Source organism: Talpa occidentalis, unplaced genomic scaffold (assembly GCF_014898055.3).
Source record: "Talpa occidentalis isolate TD23 unplaced genomic scaffold, MPIMG_talOcc4v2.1 talOcc4.9, whole genome shotgun sequence".
NCBI lineage: Eukaryota > Metazoa > Chordata > Mammalia > Eulipotyphla > Talpidae > Talpa > Talpa occidentalis.
The window spans coordinates 37,877,901-37,893,942 of NW_023605305.1; the positions used below are offsets into that span (position 1 = coordinate 37,877,901).

A 16,042-nucleotide genomic window follows, 5' to 3' on the forward strand; every position below is an offset into this window, starting at 1 on the left:
CATCTTCTTTCCAAGTGAACCCCTCTCTGTATGAATTAATTTCCTGATCCTGATTATTCATTTTTCTGAACCTTCTAAATGACTTCCACAGAGTCCACTGGGTAGGAAAATCGCTCTCTGTCTGCACCCATCACTTCTCCATATATTTACCAGGGATGCAGCAGCCAGTTAGGAAAACAAGCCCATTAACCTCACAGCCTGAGCTTGGAATCTGTATAAAGGGAGAAAGAAGAGCCAACTCCTAGTAACTATTTTCAAATGCTGCTGTCAGGGCTGGATGTGACTTTCAGAGACTGGCCAGATGCCCTCTTTAGGCAGACCTGGGCAGATCCAGGCATCCATAATCCTTTCCATTGGAAAACTATTACCATTCCAGAAATACCATTTTAGAGGCAGCACTAGCCCAGCCTTTCCCCTATATTAGCAGACAGAAACAAAAGCCAGCTTCTATGTCTTGCCCATCTCACGATTCTTTAATCTCCAACATTTTTCCAGGTGGTACAGCATTACATTCAGCATGGGGATCACACTCTGCTTTTCTGGGCCTTCCAGTCCTGCAGCTCTGCTTAGAGAATGATCCCCGTATTCCAGCAAGTTGCTGGCCACTCAGAGGGTATGCTAGGAAGACTGATCTATACCAGTAATCAGGCTGTGTGTGGGGACCAGAGACCAAATGAGTAGGTACTGGGAGCTGCCCATCTCCAAGCCCTGGTAGCCCAAGGAGTTAATTGTACCAGCTTCCTGAGAGTCCCTCCCTTGCAGATATCAGAAGGTCAAGGAGGGCCTTTCTGGCATCCCAGTCCAGAAACAGAGCCTCATGCACCCCGTGCAGTGTTTTCTGCTGACAGCTCTGAAGTGGCTCAGTTCTGAACTGTGCACGAGGAAGGACTTAGGTTTAAACACAGAACGGGTGCGTAGCATGTGGAAGCCTGGCAAGATCCCCTGCCTGGAAGGACACAGCCTCACCCTTATAAACAGAAGCTGCTTATAGCTGTTCATATTTTGAAAGTTTCCTCCCTCTCCCTCCACACCTCCCCATCCTTCTGCTCCATCTGCCCTCTGAGACTCTTTGTCCCTAAGTAATAATACTGGTCAGCTTGTGACTTCCCTTCAGGAGCTACAGTACAGAAGGAAGTCTCTAAGCATGTTTCACTGCGATGCCATCAAAATACTTTGATAGGAAGATGCACAGAGAGAAAGATGATATGTGTGTGTGTGTGTATGTGAGTGACATATCAACTCTACATATAGAGACATGATACACACACACGTATGCATATATATTGCTCAAATTGTTAATCTGTGTGGTTCAGAGACCAAACACCAGCATCCACAAGCCCAATCCAGCCCCCAGGTGTATTTCATTTTTAACTTGGTATTTTTCATGGTGATTTAGTTGCCAAAGTTAAGAAACCAGGAGATATATAAAAAAGTCTAGAGACTGACTTTCTCTTTCAAACGGGAAAGACTGGCAGCAGCCACTCCATGCAATTATAGCAGCAACCTTTTGACAAGAGAAGTGAGAATCTAGAATAAACCTGGGTTCACTGTCCCCTTACAGGCCCCTAACTGAGCCTTGCCTTACTTAGATGCCTAAGCCAGCAAGAGGAGTAGACAAGTGAGTTTGCACTCTAGGTTCACCCCAGGAGGCTATGCAGAGTGGACATTTATTTTTATCAAAAGTGTGACTGTTCATATTTTGAAAGTCATGGCTCCATTCACTAAGTTGTGGCCCCAGGTGCCAAGCATGGGGCTAGGCCCTGCCAGGCAACAGGGTATTAAACAGAATCACTGTCATCCTTTCTGAGTGGCACAGCAGCAGTGCAGCTGAGAGGAAAATGTTGATTTCTCGCCGTCTCAACTGCAGACTCACCTGTGCAGTCACAGAAGTGGGAGGTCCTTCTCTCATCCTTGCCCATTGCAGTCGTCTTGGCACCTTGGCAGCTGCCTGGTTTTTAAATACTGTAGTAAACACACTGGCAGTCCAGGGTCCCAGTTTATACACGATGACACAGAATCAGGAGGCTGAAGCCATCTCATTCATGTCCTTGAAAAGGTACGTTTTACAATTAAGTCAGTCTGGGGGAGGCAGTTGGATGATTCTGAATCACCACTAGGCAGGATCTGAGAGGAGTTCTTCAGAATCAAGGAACCCGAAACACTGAAGTGCCACAAATACTAAAACTCCCACGCATCTGATGGAGCAACAGCAGCATTTGAAGATTCAGCCTTCTTTTTTGATCTTTCACTTTGTGCATTTATTTTGGAGGCATCTTTTTCCTTTTTATCACTGCGTCTCTGCTGGGTGGAAGAAGATGAGTTTCTGCCTGTCATAATATGAATGTATAACGAAGGAAGCACCAAAGGGCAAGTCTTTTGTTTAGGAATCCGTAACGCCAAAGGTCCAAATTGGCAGCTGATTGTTTTTATTTATTTCTGTAGGTTTTACATGACACCTGGAGACCATTTAAAATGTTACTTGGCGGTGAGAGCTCTGTGTTTAAAAATAACGCTCACCCAATGCCAAATCACTTTGGAGTCGGGTACAAATATTGAGACAAAAACCCCAGCTGTTATTGCTTTGGCTGCTAATTTGAGGTGTCAAATGAGAGCTCGACTGCTATACGTCAGTGAATAAGGCCCCTTGTGAGAGCATTATGTTTTCTAACAGTCGAGAGTAATGGACTAATCAGTGCAGCATCAGTTGTTTTCATTATATGCCCACACAATGGTTATGAGCTTTAATTTAAGCGGTCTGTGGGGAGATCAAGGAAATCGGTACTAGGCAGCACCCAGGATACTCCAGCAGAGCAGGGCCTGAGGTGTCTTACCATCCTTTCTCCTCCTCCTCTCTCCACACCTCCCCATCCTGCTGCCCCGTCTGCCCTCAGAGACTCATTGACTGCTCCAGACTGGCAGAAGATGAGCTTCGCTTAAGGAGCGAATCTGTACTCTTGGTTCTTCAGAGTATTCTTAGTAATCCCAATCAGCCAATCTACAGGGGTGGCTTTTGGCAACAGACCATTGTATTAGGGAAACCACCTTTGAAGATTTTGAGACGGCAGAAGTGCCCCTGTACTGTGTAGCGTCTCCCCCTGCACCTTAGCTCTCGCTGTTCATCGTATAAGAGGAGGGTTAACAAGTGCTGTGCCTTTGAGCAGCCTTGGCAGTGAGGCCCTGGTTCCTGTTACCTCAAGCTGTCTAATTCTAAATAGTGAGCTAGACTGATGGTCTTGGGTCCCAGTTTATAGATGATGAGATGGAATCTGGAGGCTGAGCCCATCTCCTTCATGCTGCCCTTAAGGACATATTATCCAATTAACTTAGTCCTTGGAAGACATTTTGAACTGCCACTCACCCCTAACTGATACAATTCGCCTCTTCCTTGGGAAGATGTGGAAATAGGACAACCAACATTTGTGTGAAGACAATCCTGTAAGCAGTGATTGTGTGTGTGAGGGTTAAAAATACATAGGTCCTGATACTGTACTTTCCTGGCTTTGAATATTGACTCCAAAGCTTTTAGCCATGTGATCAGGGAAGAGCTCACTGATCTTTCTAGGCCCCAAGACAGAAATGACAAAAGTGTATCAGTACTATGGGGAGAATTAAATGAGATAATATGTAAAATGTGATCAACCTGAGCTGACAGATGGGAAATATAGTATCGTTGTTATTTTATTATTCATATTATGGACATCCTTACTGGAAGATCTTAGCAAACTCACCTCAAAGAGATACCTGTCAGTGGTCTACCTTCTTTGAGGAAAGTAGGAAGTTCATGGGAGAACATGTACATTCAGTTTAGCTCATCTCAAAGGATACCTTATATTGTACTTTATTCTTCCTGAATTCTGACAGGTCTTAGAACCTCCCACTAAGCCAGAAAGGCACACAGCTAGGGACGAAAGGCAAACTTAACACTGACAAGAAGGGAACAGTCAGGGGAGATTCAGTCTAAAACGATTGCATTAGTGCAATTGGGAAGACCCTGGGCTGGGAGAGAGGCTTAGGAATACCTTTCTCAGCCTCATAGGACTCAGAGGACACTCAGGGTTGGTCTCCTGGGACCAAGTCCACAACAAGACACAAGTCCACACATCCTCATGGGCCAAGCCAGGCATCAGCATTCCCATCCCCAGATCTAGGAGTACATGGAAGCTCTAGGTCCAAATTGCTGGCAATATGATATCTGTCAATCAGCAGCCACCAAGGAAGACTAAGACAGACTGGTGTGCTGACATGCGAACCAGAGAGATGAGCAGACACCTGATGAATAGTCCTGTGGATCTGAAGTGCCCTCCCTTCCATTCCTCTCTCTCTGCCTAAGCCAAGAGACATGCAAAAGGGAACCCCCACTTTCCTCCCTTTGAGGTCCTCTTGCATCCCAGAGTCCTTGTGCTTCTCATCCCTCATGCCAGTAATATAGAGCTCTCCCACAGGTCCAGCAGCAGTATTTGCACTCATTGCTCTTCAAAAAGTGATTCTGCCTCCTTTGATTGTGTCCATGCATATGAAGTCAATATTAGCACTGTTGGAAGTCATGATACCTTCCAGGATTAGCATGCTGGCCATTGAATATCACATTTGTGAGTACAAGTCAGGGCATCTCCAGACTCACTTTATTTTTTTTTTAAGATTTATTTATTTATTTATACAAGCGCTGGGTACAGTCAGAAGCGCAGGAGGGTGAGAGAATTCACCAGAGCCAGAGCAGGGAGCAGAACAGGCAGACCAACGAAATACACTGCTGAGGGGAGCAGTGGGCGAGACAGGAGAGGTCTGTTGCGCCATGTGGGACCCTCGCCAGTGGCCAGGGATCAAACTGGCGCTGCAGAGGCTGCGGGCAGCTTCGCATCCCAGCGCTCAACCACTGCGCCACCAGGGGAGGCCCTCCAGACTCACTTTAAAAAGGCATGCTGTAACCATGGATGTTGCTGACTCACCAAGAGTCCCCTTCCTGCAGACCATTAAGGAGAGAACTGCCTTGTCTCTCTAGACTTAGGATAAGTCAAGTTGCCTTGAGAGAGTGGATGAACGTGTTAATTTGCTAAGAGGGTCAGTCTAACCCAAGGAATCTGGATCCCCACCTTCCTGGAGGGGAAAAGGAGGAGCCTCAAGAGCACCACTGGGAGGTTGGCATGCTAGGAGACGGCAGTGGCATCACTGTGGATGCCTGGTTTGGCAATTATGTGATACATGCTCACAGATAATATAGCTGCATTAGAGTCAATTACATAGTGTTATGGACACACAACACACAGATTACAGGAAGCACAGAGTGATAAAGTGATGGCCTAATGGGAGGAGACAGAGGGAAATGTCAGCCTTATTAAGGTTGCCAGGGTGGCGTGGCTGCAGCTGGACTTAGCTCCTCCAGATCAAAGATGGCTGTCTTGCATGAGGCAAGGGAGGGCCACTAGTTAGCACTCTGCAGAGATGGGACCCACATTGGAGCTCCCCCAGGGTGATCACAGCCTACTCCATGGAGAGCTGTGTATTATTTCAGGTCGTGGGCCTCTTTCTAAGCAGGAAAAACCAGGCCCTCCACAAAACTGGCCTTCAATTCCAGAAGCAAGAAAGGAGGCCTGTACACTGCCCTCTACCCTTAGGGGAAGGTTCTATTCTTAATCTTATCCTAGTTTAGTAGTTTTCAAGCTTGAATTTGCATGGAATCTTCTGGAGGGCTCATTAAAACACACAAGGCTGAATCTACCCCACAATTTCTGACTCAGTGGGTCCAGGTCTGGCTTGCAGATATGTGTCTCTAACATGTTCCCAGCTGACAATGGTAGGACCCTGTTTGAGAACTGTTGTGAAATGAACCCAAGCTCAATGATTTCTAAGTACTGTAGTGGGCAAGACTGATCATCACTGGACTTGGGTTCAGTCCACACTAAACACAAGATGGACTCACTGCCTTACCTCTTGAACAGGACCTTCTCCTGGGCTCTGATTCCATCAACATGTTAGGCTCCAGATGAGGGAAATGTCAGCCTTATTAAGGTTGCCAGGGTGGTGTGGGGAGTACAGTAGGGTGTCGAGGAGAGTGAATTTCTCTACTAGTTGCTGCTTAGGGTTTCCTACCAATTCTGTTTGGGTGTTTTGAAAGCCTCTGACCTAATTGCCTCCTCTTAAAGGGCAATCATGCTGCCTACTCAGCATTGCAGAGTTCATTATAGGCAAAGGAAGGACTAGAACTTCCCAGTTCAAGGGTCACCAGGGACCCATAAATATTTTCTAAAAAAAATGATAATAATAGGGCCTCCCTGGTGGCACAGCAGTTGAACGCTGGGCTGCGAAGCTGCCCGCAGCCTCTGCAGTGCCTGGTCAATCCCTGGCCACCAGCGAGGGTGCCACATGGAGTGACAGACCTCTCCTGCCACCCGCTGCTCCCCTCAGCAGTGTACTTCATCGGTCTGCCTGTTCTGCTCCCCACTCTGGCTCTGGTGAATTCTCTCACCTTCCTACGCTTCTGACTGCACCCAGTGCTTGTATAAATAAATAAATAAATCTTATAATAATAATAACTGAGGTTTGTGTAGGCCATATGGTCTGCATTGCAACTAGTCAGCTGTTGTAACACATAAACAGCCACCAGTAATACTCAGACAAGTGGGTAAAACCCCTCTTTACAAAAACATGCTGCACTGGATCAGATTTGACCTGTGGGCAGTGGATTTCAACCTTTGGGACAGAGCAGAACGTGCACCACTTCCTCGCACCTTCATCATTACTGGGGAGCCTGTGTCTTGCTTTGCTACCAAGGAACATGAGGAAGCACCAACTTTTTTGCTGTACTCTATTTCTGTGCTTTAGGAACAATCCCCTCTTGTCTGGGGAAAAAGTTTAATGCCCCTTTTTTAGTGCTTACAATAGAGAGAAGACAGGATCCATTGGTAGACGTGGCACTGTCCATATGGGTCATTTTTTTTTTTTTAAGATTTATTTATTTATGCATACAAGAGCTGGGGTACAGGCCAGAGGTGTGGGGGGTGAGAGGATTCACCAGAGAAAGAGTGGAGAACAGAACAGGCAGACTGACTGAAATGCACTGCTGAGGGGAGCAGTGGGCGAGTCAGGAGAGGTCTGCCATGCCATGTAAGTTGCTCCCTGGCAGGCGGGGATCGAATTCATGCTGCAGTGGCTGCGGATTGCTTCATAGTGTGGTGCTTAACCTCTTGCGCCATCAGGGAGGCCCCACATGGGTCATTTTAATATGGAAAATGGTCCCTTCTCAGACTACAGTGACAGTTCATGGATGATGTAGAGAGATGGGAGATTTATGGGAATGACACCTAAGGGGAGAATTCAAATATTGAAATATTGTACAAAAATGAACAACAGGACCTCCCCTGGTGGCACAGGTGGTTGAGCGCGGTGCAGGTGGTTGAGCGCTGTGCTGTGAAGCTGTCCGCAGTCTCTGCAGCGCTGGTTCGATCCTGGCCTTCCAGTGAGAATCCCACATGGCGCTGCAGACCTCTCCTGTCGCGTCCGCTGCTCCCCTCAGCAGTTTATTTCGTTAGTCTGTCTGTTCTGTTCCCCGCTCTGTCTCTGGTGAATTCTCTTACCCTCCCGTGCATCTGACCTACACCCCAGTTCTTGTATAAATAAATAAATCTTTAAAAAAAAAAGATTTGCAAGAATTAACCAAAAATAACATCATTAAAAAAAAAACAGTGTAAGAAAAAAGTTTAATCAATAAAAGGAAAGAAAGAAAACGATCCCTTCTCATTAGGTATTTATACTCATCAGACACATAGTGACTAGTCAGTATACAGGTCAAACTTACATTCAATGTAAGTGCAGTGTTTACAATGGAGAAAGAGTTTCTATTAGAAAGAAATGGGAACTGAGTGGAGGGTCCTTTAAATTCCATGGGAGAAATGGCCTCATGTCTGTTTCATACTGAAATGCCCATTCAGTCACTTGGGATGGTGCAAAAAGGAGAGGCCAGAACAATCCTGAAATTTTATAGAATTCATTTGACCCTGAACTTGAGCTTGAAACCTGATGGAAAATGCTGAATTGAGAGCATTTACTAGGGGCAGAACCTCCAACCTGGGTGACTTGGTGTAAAGTGTATTTTCTCAGAATATCTCCAAAGGAGCAGAGTGTGAGGCTGAAGCTAGACTCTGGAACTAGCACAACTCCTCCAGGAGATGGAGGTGAGTAAGATGAAGTTGATGAGGTCACCATAGTACATCTGGCCAGCCAGCCATTGGGAGTGGCAGCAGGTCATTGTCAGACCAAACCATTTATTTTTCTGTTAGTTAATTTTCAAGGAGGCTTATAGAACAAGAGGAAATGGGAAGCCTGTGCAGTTATTTCTAGCTTTGGCTGCTGGCATGGAAATGACAGAAAATAGCCAGGCAGGAGTAAAAATGTGCTCTGAAACAGGAGGCAGTAGATAAGTTGGGAGAAATTGTGGTGTAAATAAAAACAGCATCTCAAATCCTCTAGGAGCTCATGTGCTACCCTGGATATATCCCTTACTTCTTGTAGCCTCAAATTACTCATTTATAAAACAGGGTCATAATTCCAGCCTCAGAGTGCTCCAAGTATCCAGTGAGATAAATGCAAAAGCACAATATAAACTCTGAAGTACTAAACAAACACAGGCTGCAACAATGGTAGCCGATCATTATTGATGACTGTTTCTGAGCTAGGTAGTTTGCTAACAAGGGTGCTTTCTATGTCTTGTTGCAAGGCTATGGTGGTTGGGTGAACAATGCCTCCTACCTGCTCACATCACCACCAAAGATGGCCTTGTCCTTGTCCAAGGAACTTGGCCATCTATGGCACCAAGTGTAGAATACTGAGGGGGAAGTTATACCCTGGATTATTCTGTTAAACTCTCAGTGTCATCGTGAGGGTCCTCCTAAGAGGAAAGCGGGGGGTCTCAGTGAGCAATAGGAGTGTCTCAGTGTGTCAATGGAAGCAGAAGTGGAGGTTATACCAGGGAGGCACGACAAGCCAGGGAATGTGGTCAGCCTCTGCAAGCTGCAGAAAGCCAGGAAACAAATTCTTCTGATGTTCCCAGGGGAAATGCAGCCCCACGAACCCATTTTACCTCATCTGCCCTCCAAACTCAGAGAATAAATTGTGTTGCTTTAAGCCACTCTGTGTATAGCAGTCTGTTACAGCAGCCACAGACAACTAATCCAGTCATTCTTCCTGGAGTCACTTGCTTGGATTCATAATCCTGGTACCTGCTTCATCCATGACATAGAGATGATAATAACAGTGCCTGTCACAGAGGTTGGTTAGAGAAAGTAAATGAGATGGGACAAGTAGAAATCTTAGCCAGGTCCTGCCTGGCATACAATAACATCCAGGTCATGTTTTTATTAGTATCAACTCATTTAATCACCCCTGAAGCTCTATGAGATCCATGCTATCCTTATGTACATGTTCCAAAGCAGGAAACTTAATAAGACTAAGAAAAATTTACTCTTGGTTGCAGAGGCAGTCTGTGGCAGACCCTGAATCTAAAGCAGATCTCTCCTTCAAGCCCATGCTCTCCCATACTGCTCCACTGAGTTGGGGTTCTCACAATAACACCTCCACCAATGGCAGAAGCTTAGGTGGGGACACAAGAACCAGACAGAGCACAGTGCTTCCTGCACAAGCAAAAGCTGCCAAGACTGGAAATCAAATAAATCTGTGTTTATTAGGGAAACAAAAACTGGCTGCCACAGAGATCAGCATCCAAGAAGTTACCCACCCTCTGACATCCCTAGGCTGGCCAGTCCCTCATAGCAAATCATGAAAGGCTGAATACTGTGTTTAGTCATTTGGGTTCTGGAATAATTGCTATTATCATAAATGTTTTATAGCCCTCATTACGGCTCACATTTAAATATCAGTGTAGTAATACATTAATAAGTCATTGTGGCCGGACTACTGCCGGATGCAGTTACCGCAGGAGCCCTGCGTGTAACCACACTGTGTGTTGGGCTAAATTAGGGCTGGCTATGAACTCAGCCTTATGTAGAGTGGCCGTGTGGGGTCAGAAGGAAGCCTCTCCTTGCCACAGGCTTCTTGCTCTTTGCCTTTGAGGTTGCTCCGAAATCTGGTATTGAGTCATGGATCCTAACTAGGAGTCCCCATGTGTGGAGCCTGGAATACTGGGATGGATAGAAGAGGAAAGGAAGGCATCACTTCTGCCCCAGAGGCATTTCTAATTCTATGAAAAAGTAGGAATTCTTGAGTTTCTACTCCCAGGAAGCTTCCTGCAAAGAACCTGGTCTGATCAGAGGTGATAAATTCTCTAGTCCTGCCCTGGGAGATGGTCTGAAAACTTCCTAGGAGGACGGAGACAGCAGGGATTCCCACACTCACCCCCACACACTTGTACTCACACTCAGAAAAGAAAGGTCACACAAAACAAAGCAACACATAAGTGCAATTTCATAAAATAAGTATCTGCAGTGGCACATTAGGAACGTTATGGAGTAGCAGAAGCAAGCGACATAAATTTGGTCTGTTCTTTCCCCTCTACCATACTATGTGCCTGGCCAGACTTATAGTAGGTGCACAAGAAATATGGGAAGAAGGGAAGAAGAAGTTTGAGGTCCTGTGCCTTGGTGTAAATGGATTTCCTCTTGACCTTTTGGCCAAATCAATGCCAGGTTGACCAGGGGGATTGAATTGCCAGCAGTGATAGAGATGTGATTGCTGGATTCCTGCTATGAACCGGGGTCACCATCAGGTAGGGAAGGAATCTGTGCAGGCACCCTTGAGTGGGTGGATATGGGGACCCTATGTTGAACAAAGCTCCTTTTCAATTCCCTGGAGGTTGGGATTGGGGTTAATAGTAGTGACCAGTACAGCACTAGACTCTTTCTACCAGTATTGATAAAAGGGTAGCCTCTGTTTAACTAAGCCCATACTACACATGTATGAACCAGATCATGGCACTTAAAATCTAGAGGTCATTTTAAGAGGAAGAGAATGTGTTTGCCAAGAACCAAGGGCAAAAGAAATTTGTTTGACCAATGGAAGCTTCCAAAGCAAGGCTCCTTCCTGGCCCAGTGGGGCTGTGAGAGGATAAGAGTCAGATCGGTGAGGACACTGACTGATGTGTCATGGGAGAAGCAAAGCAGAGTGCAGAGCAGGTGGTCACCATGAAGGATTGTACTACAGGCTACATCTAACTTGTGCACTCTAGGATGCATTGTGAGGCAGGCGTGGGCTCAAAAAGCTGAGAACTAGACCCAGCCTTCCCACATAGGGTGGCTTCACTCAACTCATGGAGCTGAATGTAATGTTTCAACCCCTGCAGAGAAGCCACGCCTTCCCTGGGCCTCCATAATAGGTCCCATGAGAAGGGTAAGCCCAGGGCTGAATTGCCTACATACGACTCGATTTCATTCTTTGGCTGCTAGTGTCATTCTGGTTCACTGTGGCGCTCACATCTTTCCCTTTTGCCTGTGCAAGGATACCAGTTAGTGCTAACAGTGCACGTAGGCGCTCCCGTCTATGGGCATGGAGCGCAGAAGAAAGAGGAGGCTTAATTCCTGTCCTTGTAGAGCTCACAGGCTCACTTTCAGATGTGCTTGGAGAGTCAAAGATGCCTAGAAAATATAGAAAATACTCACATGAGCTCTACAGAGAGCATCCTGTTCATGCAGTGGAGAGGAAGGAGTACGGAGTAAAAAAGTGCCAGGTTCACGTCCCATTTCCAGTCCTCAGCAGCTTGGGGGTTTTGGAAAAGTCATTTTCCTTTTCTGCAGACCAAACACCTCATCTCTAACCTCTCAGCATTGTGTGTAACTAAACAAAATGATGTATATCTCTAATAAAGAGGGTGATGACACATAATTGGCATCATAGTTGTAAGAAGTGGAGATCTTAACAGAGCACTCAGCACACAGTAGGAATTCAGGAAGCTGTGTTGTTGCTTGGGATGGGTCAGGAGAACTGGGAGGACAGCAGCAGGGAGGCGGGATTACCTGGAAAATGCATCAGTGTCTCTTACCATCTGGAGGTGGTGCCCTCACTCCAGCTGCTCCACAGCTATTGCTCTGTGGTGCCAATTGCAATCACACTCACCCCTGCCCTACCTTCCACCAGCATCTTGATGCCCCCTCCCTGCACATGCTGCTCCTTTATGAGCCATTCCCTTCTTCTCCTCTCTCCGCAGCACCCTCAACAACAACAACATTAGCCGCATCCTGGTCACCAGCTTCAACCACATGCCGAAGATTCGAACTCTGTGAGTAAAAGCCCCTGCCCCTTCCTCACCTGTCGCAGCCCAAGTGCAGCCCCCTAAGCTGCAGGGACTGGGCATAGGGTTCCTGTATCCAAATGCCGCCTTCCTCTGCTGTTACCTAAGGGGTATGTTCATGAATGAGGATGGAAGGGGGAAAAAAGGCTTACAGTGCCTTCTGAACCCCCATTCTGCAGCAGCTGGACTCATTTCTCTTCACTCCAGGACCTGGGAATTCTTTGTGTTTTCCATCTTGATGGAAAAGTTTAATACTGTTAGTTCGTTACAGAACAGAATTGGGACCTAATGACTCGCCATTTCCCTAGCTGATTCATGTACCACTGGCAGTTCTACCAATTTGCCAGTGCTTTCCACTGTTTTCTCCTGTGCAACCAATGGCAGAAAGGGAGGGTTAGTCCCTCCTAGTTGTCATTCTCCCAGCTTCCCTCCCACACCCCCACTCGTTGGATGATGCTCGGATGTGGAATGCTGCACCTTGGTTCTTTATCTTTAATATGCTGGGTGAGTCGGAACATCCAGTGCACGTACTCAGGAACAGATTCTCCCCCATCACAGCCCCTACTGAGAACAGAGCTATTGCCTTATTACCTAGGGAATCCCCTCTGCTCTCAGCCAGGACCCATTTTGTAAGTTTTTCTGCAATGGGCTCTGTAGATCTTTTCACAGAGATTCATTCTGGATACTCTTCTTGTGCTGGTGGAGCCTTGATGGTGTTTGCCTCACGACAGTAAGAGAGAAATAGCCAGCATCCAGGAGCTTCCAGCCAAAGGCATTTAGGACCAAGGAGAGGACTGGAATCCCTTCTGGGCCCTTTTAAGCTCTGGGACCTCTGTTCTCTCTGCTATAAATAAGGATGGTGGTGAGGATCAGATGAGATTCAATATAAGTGCCTGGCATGTAGTAGACAATCAATAATATTGATTGTTTTATAATTATTATCATACTAATTATCTAGAAGTATGGACCAAGTACCAAGCCACGGGTTTATCTTTGGGTTTGAGCAACATGGAATCCACAGAGATTTGAATTTCCTTAGAGCAGTGGTTCTCACACTGGGGCCCCCAAACTGCCAGCATCAGCATCATCCAGAATGTGTTCAGAAAAGCAAAGTCTCCAGCTCACCCCAGGCCGATGGAATCAGCACCTCTGGGAGGGGGGCCAGTCATCTGTTTCATAACAAGATCTCCAGGAGATTTTGATGCTCATAAAGTCTGTGGACCCTGGCATCAGGTGGAAAGTCACCTTATCCCAGAAGAGAATGAAGCAGAGAGCAGCGAAGCAGTGGATGCAGAAAGAGTTTGGAGCATCAAAAGAACACAGAGTTGGGAGTCAGACAGACCCAAGTTTACACGTAAACTCTGCCACCTACTCTGGGCAAGTTTCTTATCTCTGTGTTTGCAGAGCCCTGAGTTCAGAGATGCTTGTCTCCATGTTGCCGCAGGAACAAAATGTGAAGTGCTGGCTCATGTTGCACGCTCAACAAATACCAGTTTTTCGGAAGAAGAAGAAATCAAGCAGCTGTCATCACTGTTCCCCAGTCCTTCCTTTGATCCCTCACAGGATAGCGTACTTCAGCCAGAGTATCTCTCCATTTCTATCACTTTTTAAAGCGCATGGTGCAGTAGGCAAAGTAAGGCAAAGCCACTGAGTCTTCAAAGATCGCATCCAAGTCCCCAGCAAACCACACATGAGTTGGAGAAGAATGAGGCCCAGGACTCCTCGCCAAGAAGCCAAAAGTCACCTTAAGGAGATGGCTCTGCCTCTCCCCAGACAAGCGAACTGAGCCACTGTCCAGGCCTGCAGTGGCGCCCACCCCCCCCCCCCACCCGGGCTGCAACTCTGTGATGTGTACTCACCTTCTTTTATTTCAGTTTAGAGCAGCAGCAAAGAAGATGAACTGGACCCACGGGGACAGGGGGACATGGCTGGGTCTGGATCTTGAGTGTTTAGTTAGAGTTGGGGCGGGGGGAAGGAATATTTTCCTCCTTGTTTCCGTTGTCATTCTTCCCTGTGGTCCCAAATACTCATCTGATGAGTGCAGATCAATCAGTCAATCTAGTCTGTTCTCTTTGCTCCCTGCCTGCTGCCATTTTCTCTTTAGTTTAATTTCAGAGATAGCTCTGCATCGAACTCCCAGGAGACTTGAGCTGACTAATCCCCCTTCACTGTAATTAAAGTTAAGGGGGGTGGGGGAGACTAGTGGTGGAGAAGGGGAGGAGGAAAGAAAAGAGAGGAAGGAAGTCATAAATGGGATTTCTAAAGGAAAGCTTTTATATTGAATTCAGAAAGCCACATTTTATAGAAAATGAACACTGGCCCTCTCTAAAAGGATTTGCTGGAAATTTAATTTAGCATCTCTGGCTAAAAGGCACCTTTCACAAATTGGCATTTGTATTCATTCACCTTATAGTCTGCAAAAGTCGTTTGGCCAACATGTCTCTGTCAACAAAAGATTGCAAAACCACATTTAGGAAGCACATACCCACCTTGATGCCTTTGTAGCTAAATAAGAAATGATAGCTTCCTACAGGCAGGCTCCTGGATTGGGAGAAGACAAGTCTGGGCTAGTCGCCTAGAAGTGGTAATTACAGGAGGCATTTTTCATGATTTACAGTGTGCCAGGCCTTATCCTAAGAATGTCCCATGAATCATTACTACTTTGACAACTCCAGGAAGGCAGCACCATTAGCACCCCCATTTTACAGATAAATACACTGAGACCCAAGTCGAAGTTGGAAAGTACAGTGTCACTGTCAGATTTGAGAGTTTGATGTCAGAGCCTGTGCTCAGCCCTGGCAGCAGAACAGAAACAGAAAGTTTCAGGGAGTCGAGGGGAGGGGAGCAGGGGCTTCCACAATCAAAGGGACATTGGAGGCCACTCTCCTTGTGTCATTGCCATCAGATTCACCAAAATTAAATAAATCACTTCCATGCTCACTCAAGAGGGTTCGCAGTACTCCTGCTGTGTCCAGGTTCACATTTCATGATTGTTGTCGTCATTTTTCTTTTAATATTACCATTTGAGATGATATGGCTTAATTTGCTCTCCCTAACAAGGTAGAAATGGCAGTTTGAAAGAATCTGCCTAGCTGACATCCTTCCCCAACCCCCAACACACACACACATGCACGCACACACACACACACACACACACACACACAGCATTTTTGGTGGGTAAAATTCCAGTAGGGAATCTGAGCCCGTGCACTGTACTGGGCTTTTGACAGGAGATTTCACGTGGCTTCCAACACAGTTTTGCTCACTGTCACCTCTTCTTCATAGTCTCATTTGAGAAGGGCAGAGAATCCTGCACATACAAAGGCACAGGGACCAACTAAAGCAAGAGCAAGAAGAAAGGTAGCTTGGAGCTGGCCAGCGGGGACTGAGGAAGAGCCAATCTAATAGAATCTTCCAAAATGGAAACCTCTGACATTTTGATTATCCCAGAAATTAATCATCAGTAAGAATCTGACTTACCTAAGCCTCTTTTTTGTTTCCACTGATCTCTTATCCCTGATTGGAACTGACGGGAATTTGTTCTCATTGATCCACCTCGCAGGCCTCACAGTGAATCCCTGCTCCTCCAGCTCCCGTGTCTCGGGGCCAAAGAGGACCTCCACCTTGCTCAATAAAAGCCAAGCTCTCATTCAGAGCCTCTGGTTCTCAGGCACACAGAAGAACCCCAGCCCCTCATCCTGTGTTTATCTTTGTAGCCTGCCTCTGCTTGACCTTGTCACCAAGAACTGATCCACTGTTGCCATTTTCCTAGGCAATCTCTGTATCTGGTGGAAGCTTACTCACCATAGA

The 16,042-nt window shown here is 46.5% G+C and overlaps 1 protein-coding gene across 2 annotated transcripts in view; it reads left to right on the forward strand.

Annotated features, from left to right (window-relative positions):
* The window catches only part of SLIT3 (slit guidance ligand 3), a 610,824-nt gene that overhangs the window by 452,870 nt on the left and 141,912 nt on the right, over nt 1–16,042 (forward strand). For both annotated transcript variants that reach the window (XM_054691197.1, XM_054691196.1), the window contains exon 7: nt 12,149–12,220. In XM_054691197.1, coding sequence (XP_054547172.1) covers nt 12,149–12,220 — 72 coding nt within the window. The remainder of the gene's footprint in view (nt 1–12,148; nt 12,221–16,042) is intronic.